The sequence below is a fragment of the Rhagoletis pomonella genome, unplaced genomic scaffold (assembly GCF_013731165.1).
Source record: "Rhagoletis pomonella isolate Grant_MI unplaced genomic scaffold, Rhpom_1.0 Rhpom_scaffold_00002, whole genome shotgun sequence".
NCBI classification, from domain to species: domain Eukaryota; kingdom Metazoa; phylum Arthropoda; class Insecta; order Diptera; family Tephritidae; genus Rhagoletis; species Rhagoletis pomonella.
In genome coordinates, this window is record NW_023458556.1 from 40,725,170 (window position 1) to 40,735,380 (window position 10,211).

General features: G+C 34.3%; 1 protein-coding gene across 2 annotated transcripts in view; it reads right to left on the reverse strand.

Moving 5' to 3' along the window:
- LOC118733599 (protein sidekick-like) overlaps positions 1-10,211 on the reverse strand; it is a 163,183-nt gene that overhangs the window by 12,544 nt on the left and 140,428 nt on the right. The window contains exon 2 of one of the 2 annotated variants that reach the window (XM_036463059.1): positions 8,946-9,047. The exons of the other annotated variant lie outside the window; for it this stretch is intronic. Within the exon in view, the coding sequence (XP_036318952.1) occupies positions 8,946-9,047 (102 nt within the window). The remainder of the gene's footprint in view (positions 1-8,945; positions 9,048-10,211) is intronic. 2 annotated transcript variants of the gene reach the window in all.

Consider the following 10,211-nt stretch of genomic DNA (forward strand, 5'->3'; position numbering starts at 1 on the left):
GATAAAGATAAAGATAAAGATAAAGATAAAGATAAAGATAAAGATAATGTTAACTTACACAAGGTATGTTATATACCACTAAAACAAGGAAAAAAGGCGAATCACGCCCACCATTCCGGGTTTTCCGGGTTGAGGAGTCGTTATTCTGCACTTATACCAATAATTTTGTTTATAGTTAATTGGTACATATTTTCAGGCTTCCTTTTCTGCATAAACATCTGCAGTTTAATTACAAGTACTTTACAATAACATAGTTTTTTAAAAAATCCGTGACCTGGCGAAATTTTCGCTGTACACTTCACGTGGCCGCACTCAGTTTACTATTATCGGTAAAAACATTTCGTTTGTCATCCCTTTACTTTTGCTCCATAGTGTATAGCGCGCCTTCGTTTCCACATAGTTAGGAATACTAAAAACTTTGAGCGCCTGCCAACTAGTTACAACTCTTTACGATATTTTTCAATATCAACGAGCACAAAGTTTGAAACTTTGCTTGGTTTTTAAATGCCTGAGGGTGGCGATGGCGTCTGCTGGTGCGATTGCTTACTCTTGCGGTGGCATCGTCGAGCATTTGTTGGCAGCAATCTGGAGAACATGTTATACTAATGGTAAAGTGAATTTTAAATTATGCGCAGCGAAAATTTACATAAATATTTCATAAGTGAAATATTTATCGCAGCCGCAGTAGAATTGATTGCTAACTTGATTGCCACCTTGTCTGTTATCTTTCAAAAATAGCAACCGCAGAGTACAACGCTTTGATTTGTTTGCGGCGCTGCTGTCATGCCTGCTTGCTTACAACTACAATAGGGGTATTCACGATGCGGTGCATACTGTCTAGAACGCTGCAAAGATAACATATATAGCATGATTGTTGTTGGTTCATGTATTCAAACAACAACACAATTAACCAATCATGCTATTTATGCTATGTATGCACCATGCTAGACAGCATACACCGTATCGTGAATACCCCTAATGTATGTTTGCATGCATGTAGTGGGATGCATAAAGTTTACGGAAAATTTAAAAGTACATTTAAATGATGCTTTGAAAGCTTTTACTTTTGCATAGTTCTCTTTTTGTTTTGTCACGTGCTGTGTTTCTTCTTTTCTTATCTTTTTCGCGTTTTGTTTTTGCTGCTTTTGTGCGCAACGAGACACCGGAAAAGACAACCAACACCATTGTTTTTGCGGTTGTTTGAGGCGAGAAAACAATACAATGCTGACAAATTTTTGTGTGCTCATTCATAGCTACAAACTTATGTACATACATTTATATATTATTGTTCGCAGTTGGAAGCTGCATGGAAATGCACTACTTTGCGGCGACGGTTTTTTATACATAAAAAAAAAAAACATTGTGAAAAAGGAAACGCTGCAATCGGTAGCTGGCATGTGTTTCAATCTTTTTGTTTTGCTTGTGCTACATTTTGGGCTTTTTACTTTCAAGTTTCCTTTTTCATATTCGCGTTTTGTTTGTTTTTTCTTTATGTTGTTATTGTAATTCTCACTTTATTATTTAGAACACTTGCTTAAATAAGAGGCTTATGCTTCCACTAGACGTGGGTGTTAATGTTAGACACAATGTCTCCCGAGCCAGGTACTGCATGGCGTATGAGTAACTCTATATGAAATTCAAAGTAAGACTAACTAGAAAATTGAAAGATTTTATTAATGAAATATGAGCAGGAAATTCGAGCGTCTTAAGGAGTGAGTTTTTTAGAAAAAATTTTCAAGAAAATCGATTACTACGTGTTTTGTGGAAATCGACATTTTATATTAAAAGTTTGAAAATTTCGATTTTACATTCTCCCCTCAATTGGTACTGTAACATAAAAAATGATGAAAAAATCAGAGATGCAAAAGCAATATGGTTTCCGAATTGGGCTGGAATGCTCCGTATGTATTTCATTTAGCTTTAACAGAAAAAGTAGATGAATGTATTGAAAGTTAGGAAAGCTGGAGCATCTTTACTGTCAGACAAAAAATATTTTGTTTTGCAAATCTTCGTTTAAATTAAATTCGATTCTTTAAACAGGTGACACCCTCCTCAAAACTGTTTTCGTAAAGCATTTTTAAATACATATTTTTCATTTGACAACCATATTCTAAAATTGCATTATAATTATGAAAACGTTTAAAAAGGTGGCAACCCCCTGAAAATATTTTCGAAAAAAACGTTTTTCAACATGTTTCGTTTGACATGCACATTGTATTGTTTTTTATTTAAGTAACTGATTAAACATAATTACATACTTTTAAACAGATGGCTACCCAATCTAAACAACATTTTCGAAGAAAAGCTTTCATATACCTCATTAGATGCCAAACATATCGAGCCCCAACCGCCAAAATAACGTAAGCGACATTTTTTTCAAAATTTTCTTTTTGATGCAGAAATGTATCTAGATGCTCTAGGAATATTTCTGCATCAAAAAGAAAATTTTGAAAAAAATGTCGCTTACGTTATTTTGGCGGTTAGGGCTCGATATTATAATTTATAATTTATTTAACTTATGAAAAACTGGAATTTCCACTTGTAACCAGGTGGCCACCCTCTTCAAAATAATTATTTCTTAAACCGCATGCCATTGTAATTGCATTTAAAAAAAAAAACTCTACAAACTTAAATAAAAAAATGCCGCATTTTTTTTTTTTGTTTGTCGCACTCGCTTTCTTGTTTGTCCAGATTTCAGTACCTACTTTACAGTTTACATGTGCAAGCTGTGGATGGCGCTGTGTTCAATACCAAGCCTTGCGCATGCAGCCTGTATTGCTTTCTAGCCCAAATGTATGTTATAGCTTTTAACTACTTTTCATGAAATGATTTAGTGAATAAACGCATAAACGTAGTAAATATTGCAAAATTTTATACCGACAAGACTAAAAAGCTGAAAAAATCCAAAAAATACAAAAAAAATTAATACATTACGTTTCTATAAATTTACTAAAAAGTAGAAAATAATTTTTCCTATACCATGGGATTTGTGTCGATAAGCTTTGATTTTAAAACTTTAATAAATTCAGTATAAACATACAAATTAACTGTTTCTCTAAAAGGTTACTACTTGCGGCAGTTGTTTAGTTTTTAGAAACTATGCTCTAGTGGTTACTAAAATATTTTTAGAAGGTTTTGTGTTAACAGATTCAAAGTAATTGAATTCCGCGGTCAAACTCCCCAAGTGCTCCACTCTATATGGGCTGCTCATGTTGCTCAGCGTGGGTGAGCGAATACTCAAGAATTTAGTGGGTATGGACGACTACACTGTAACACTGTAAGGGATTTATGCAATTCTACCCATTTAGCAGCAAAAATTTTTACACGAACAAAAAATGTTTACAAAAAATTTAGGGCATGGATTCTGTAGTAAGAAAAATGAGTGTGTGTATAAATATTTTTAAATTGTAAATATTGTGCAAACACGTTATAACTATATATACACTTTTGATGACCTTTTGAGCAAATTACTATTAACAACATAATTAGTAAAAGCATCAATTAATGTACTGAATATTAATTTATAAAAAAAAGCATTGATTGAAATGTGGTTTGAAAAGAAAAATTATAAAAACATATTGAGAATTTATATTTAGTATGTATGTATTTGTTAACCTTTTTGTTAAGTGTATTTTTCTATATGTAAATTTTGAGTAAGCGAACGCATATCACGCTTGCTTTAATTAAATTAAATTCTCTAATTAGTGGCAGCTGAACACAATATTATTGAAACAATTACAAATGCAAGCACAATGGTATTAATTAATAAACATTTATATGACAAAGTTGCCGAGAAATTTGATGCAAACATATGTATACCTCGCGAAAAATTTGTATTACATTTTTTATGCAAAAAATATGTACATATTTGCTAATAAAAACTATAAAAAATCAGTTGAATTTCGCTTAATAACCACTCAATTAAATCAGCAAATGGAAAGTAAGAATTTCCATCGTAAATGTGTAGACAAATTTACCAAAGGTATATTAACATTAGAGGAAAATGTATTTTTAGCGAAAAAAATAACTTCATACTTATGCGTAAGCGTGACATATAATAGTATAGAGAGTGGAATTTTTTCGAAAGTTAAATAAATATAAGAATAAGTTAAATAAAACATTACAACAAACGAAATTAATAAAACGAAACGAGTTTAAAAACGATTTATTTCTTAAATATTTGTTAAGGGGGTTGCCACCTGCTTAAAAAATTTAATTACAAATTCAACCAATTTTCCCAGTATAGCTGCCGTGCGAACGGCATTTAAAAAGCTTTAGTGCAAAAAAATATTTATAAGAGGACTGCGCTCTTTTTAAAAAGAGATGAATTAAATTTTTTTATATGAAGTATTACACAGCGCCATGCACAGCTTGAACATGTAAACTGTAAAGTATGTACTGATATCTGGACAAACAAGAAAGCGAGTGCGACACCTTCCGAAAAAAAATTGCTTTGAATCAATGGTAAGTCCCGGCTACTTCAAACTTTCACTTTGTTATTCTAAAATTTAACGGACTATAAAACTGCATACTCCACATCTTTGTGAATCTAATTAAAAAGTGCGGCATTTCTATGTAAGTTTGTAGAGTTTTTTTTTTTAAATATTGCACAAAGTTCGAAACTTGGATTTTGTTAAAGAATGAACTACATTTTTATAAAAAAATAATTAAAATGAAATAATAAAAAAATAATAGTCAAAACTTGTCAATATGTGCGGGAGTATAATTGTTATAGTTAAGCACTTATTAATATTATCACGACAGACATTTTTTCAATGAGTTTGTAATATCATTTATCAACCGGATCATCAGTGCACCAAAAATTTGGCTTGATCTGTCAGACGTTCGAAGCCTCAAAGTGTTCGCCTGGTCAAGAGCTTTTAAATAAGTTCTGGCCTTTTCAAAAATCCTATATGGCGCCTGAAAGCCACGTTCTCATGGCACATTCAACAAAAACTATGGTAAAAATGTTCAAATGCCTATTCAGATTTTTTCTATATCTGACTTCTGCTGTTTTAGGAACACACCTTCTAGTCTACCTTCGTACGACAGACCTTTGGAAATATCTTCCAACGGGCAGATCTTATTTAAAAGGCACTGCCACAGCGTAGTATAAAAGTGCGTGATTTTTGTTCGTCGATGGCGAGCTCTGCTTTCCAATTTCTTACCGAGCCGAAAGTAGCATTTGCTGGCAAGAATTACTATTTGTTTCTGCTCTTTGCATCGTTCGTAGGTTATGAGCGCAAACCAAAAGTAGTTGTCAAGTTCTCGAAACCCTGCAGCCTCGCGTTCGAGTCCGCACCCTTGCTGTCTGCTTCATCAGTAAAATCAGCACGTCTTCTAATGGTGCGCCTACCAAAAGTGCGCTTTCTTTGACGAGTCTGTCTACCTCCTCGTTGCCTATGACGCCTGTGTGCCTCGGCGACCAATACTGGCATCGTGAACACATCAGCTTATTATTCAGCCAGGGCTACTGCGCACGCTAACATACCTTTCAGGAAAGAACGGTGCGATATTAATGCTTTTATAAATATCAATAAAGATATTCAAAGTTCCATTTATTTGGTTATTATTCAATACATCCGCCTCCTTTCTACATGCACCGCGTCAGCCATTCTCATACCGTCCCGTCAGCTTTTTACCAAAATAGTGACTTTCATATTCGTTGCAAAGTATGTAGGTGAGAGATCACATACTGGGACCACAGTGCCTGTAGTAAAACTGCCCCGTGGCAGTAAGCTTGGAAGAAGTTTTAAAAGCTATATTCTTGGCCATCAGGTCCAACGGCAGAATGTGCAGCAGTCCGTAGACTGCTGTCGCCGATTGGTTCTGAGTGACCCTGTCATGTCAATCTTATATAGATAATCCATATACACTCTCTACACTTTTCAGAAAAGTTTTCTCTTCATTGCTCTCCACCAGACCAGTATCCCATGGAATAATGCCAGGCTGAGAGTTGCCATAAAGATCACATATTACAGAGAAGGGTATAGGCCACTGATGTGGCGGAGGATTTTTTTTCGTGCAAAGAATTCAATTGAGACTTGGTGCTAGTTTTCTTAATCCACATTAATTAGGCAACTATTTTTTAATCCTATTTTAAACCCTTAGCGAGGAGAATAAACTTAAACGGAAGTCCAATACCTTAAATGATACACCTTAATCCGATACCCTGGTTTCATACCCATGCACACTTTTACATAAAATTTTCAAATGGAAAATTGACAAGGCAAAGGTGGAAATGGCCTCACGATCTTACAAATGCATGTGCATACATACTTCTGCATAAACAAATAATCCGTTACACTTTTCTTGGCATAAACCTGGTTTTCACTATGCCAAAAACTTTGTTGAATTCTCGCTAATTATTTCCGATACCCTTAATGAAATTGGCCAAAACCATGTACAACTGAAGACTAGGAGGGTAGACGGGCAGCTCTGATAAGAGTACACTTGCAGGCTGCATAGGTATATTGTGAAAACGTATGCATTTTGAAGTGTATTAATTCGTATACTGATTTTTAATAACATTTGAAGTAGTGTTTTCACTGAATTGACGACAAATGTCAATGAATTTATCATAGTGTAAACAAACCTTAAGAAATTAATCTTATTCATGCCGCCAGTAACCAGTTCCCTATACAGTCAACATCCCGTTGCTCTTTTTAATTCATACTTACTTACATATCCTTAAACTATGTATATTGTACATACATACATATCATATATGTATATAAAGTACAATATACGTGTAAACACATTAATGTAGATAATGAAAGTAATCATAAATGGATATCGAATGTCAAATAGGGTGCAATACTATATACCTATAAAAGAAGCTTTCATATTAAATGTGGGTGGCCACTGCGTACTTAAGAAGCAACATTAAGAAAATCAAAAAAACACTCTTATGCGATAGCATGTATTGAACAGTAACAGGAAGCCCCATAAAAAATTATTATTTTTCCACTTCATTATTCGAAAAAAGAGAACAATGTCGCTGGGCGTTTGGTGTTGTCGTCGAAAATCGTTGGTTGGTTGGCTTATTTTTAAGCAACTCAGCTGCAAGTGAACAAAGAAGTGAAGAAACAGAGCAAAGAAAGCGGTAAGAGGCTATCGGCTTACAATGTCTCAAGCAGCAAGAGAAAAGCAAAATCCGGCAGTTCGACAAGCAGTAAAATAGGTAAGATAATACGTAAGTGAGCTGCAATGATATATAGGGGTAGGAGTAGCCAAGTGTGCTTGTATGCATGTATGTTACATTAGATCGTGCCACCTTACAAGTATCATAAAATACCAAAATAAAAATACGAACAAAAGATTAGCATTATGGAAAATAATGAAGGTGAAGGTGAAGATGAATATAAAGATAAAGATAACGACAAAGATAAAGGTAAATATATAGATAAAGTTATAGATTAAGATAAAGATAAAGGTGAAGATACAGATACAGCCAAAGAAAATGAAAAAGATACACATAAGGATGAAGATAAACATTAAGATAAAGATACAAATAAAGACAAACATAAAGATAAAGACAAACAAAAAATCAAGTCAGCAAGATGAGAGGAATGAGAGAAGTTGTAAGAATTCCAACAAAAAAAAACCAGCTAGCACAGAGTCCCATTTATCTTGACATACTTTTTTGCAAAATATTTGCGTGAGTTCAGACGTTGCTTACCTTGCAGAAATGGGAAATGCTGCTTCCCATGCAATCCGTGCTACGTGCAATGGCTTTGCAAGATTTCGGGAACATCTCTATTGCAAACTTCTTCCTTTCTGGAACTTTCGACCCCAAAAAGGTTTTTTTCGGAAAGTTCTACTGGAATAGTCGAAATACATACTTCCATATGTAGCCATACACGACACACTTATGACTACGATCGGTATGCGTCCCCTCGCCATACACGACACACTTGTGTCTAAGATAAATCCATATTTAGGCAATAAATTATTCCAACTTTGGGGGTTTTCCAATTTTATTTTTATAACTGTCACTTATTATTTTCCAAATGGGAGTTTCTCCCTTTTTCGGTATTTTTTTTTATCTTTCTCCGTGATGTTCACGACACAAACAAAATGAGAAATTGTGTGTACAAAACGCCATACACGACAAACTTGTGTGCATACGGATCGGTAAAAATTTTCGCCAACATGGATTTGCATGCATACAGGGCCATACACGAGTAAATTTCACTTCAACGTAAACACAAGTATGTCGTGGATGGCCACTTTTAGCTAAAGTTTAATAATTTTTGGTGAGCTTTAATTTACTGACAACAGGGTGGTACGTTAAGGTGATAAAAACTGAGACTGGTGGATAAGTACTAGAACGGGGTACTTGAGATCAATGATCTTTGGAAAAGAGGAACATCGATATATCTTTAAGCTCCTCCTCTAAATGCCAAAAAATGTAAAAAGGCGACTCCTGCGTTCAGCCAAATAAAATTTTTTTTCCAAATTCCCTTGTAAAAGTACTTTACATTTGAAGGGGCACGGCGAACTTTTTTTCTGGTGCGGTCTAATGTACATACATATACCTATAGATACATTGTATATGTGTGTATGTGCAGTTGAAATTCCAGTAAACGGCTGCTTGTTCGATCGGCTGGATATTTGGTTGGTTAAATGGCTTATAGATGCTCATTCAAAGGACGGCGCATGTTGCGAGCGGCTTAAGTAAACGCAGAGTTTACCCGCACACACACATATATGTATATGTATAGTAATATGACGACCGACTACATTACTGTGCCGGATTTGCAAAGAGGAAGAACAGCGGAAAGTAAGAAATATTTAAGAACCATTTCGAATGGCATTCAAGGGATATCGCCTGTGGCACATTGTGTTGCAAGCTAGTGGATTATGTACACACTCGAATTGATGATATTATATTTGTTACATTACATGCACACTGTAAACGATGACAAGTGGACGGAACTTACCCAAGGCATGACACTGGAGAATTTTCGTGCGTCCTTCACTCACTATCGAACCGGACGAGGAGGGTTGTGTGGTAAAGCGCGGCGCTTGCAATTGTGGGCCATCTGTAAGCAAGAAAAAAAAACAAGAAAAATAAGAATATGAAAAAATAAAGCAAATATGCTGCTGCATTTAAAAGGCAGAAAAAGGCAGTCACTAAAAATATCAAGGTAAAATGTAGCATTTTTCTGAAAGCAGCTAAGGTAAATATTTAATACAAAATCAATTGAAGCGAGCACAACGGTACCTACTGCATTTTATGACTAAATTGCGGTTGCACGAAATTTCTACAAATCAATTCACCTATCGGCCATTTGATAGTTTCCAGTTGGCTACAATAGGAAAAAAGTAAAAGTAATTTCGTAAATGTTTGATAAGCTCACAACCCTTTTGCATTAAAAGTTTACGGACCCTTTTGGTTTGTTTGCTGTTGGTTGCACTCTTTCGATTTGATTGGTTTCGTTTTTTTTTTCAGTAAATTTTAAAATATTTTCCTTAAATGCATTCATTGACGTGTTCGATGCTGATGAAATTGTTGCCTTAAATTTTTTACTTAAAAACAATTACAAGTAGTGTCAGCAAGTGTGCCCTTACACAGCTTACCCATTCAGCACACACAGAAGGTGACATGATGGTATTGACCAGTGGTAGCGACACTTTCATAAATAAATAAATGTGTAAAACTGAACGAAAAAAATGTTTCAAAAGAACAAAGCGTTTGCGTATTATTGATGGCGGCCACAAAATACATAAATGATGTAGGTAAATGTATGTGTGTACATATTATGTATTTATTTATGAACAAAAAAGTCCACCATTGAACACAATGTTTCAACAAAGAAACGAAAAAAAAAAAATTAAAAATGATTTGCTTTGAAAAGGCTAAAAAAAATCATATACTTGTACATACATACGTATGTATTTGCATATGCACATTTACCAAGTATATATCAATGCTTATGCGATGTAATTAATACGTACAGATTATTTTAAAAATCAATTTACTACTGTGCTTATAAAAAATTAACTAAAAAAATAAAGTAAAATAATCAAATAGTTTAATGAGAAAGCGTAACAAAGGCATTTATGTATTTACATTAGGGTGGTCCAAAAACAGTAAAGACGGAATTGTAATGCTAACACGCCCTAGGATTTTTCTATATCGAAAAAAGTATACCGCTATTTTACAACGCTTTTATCAACTTGCAATGTTGTGTTCCAGAAACTTT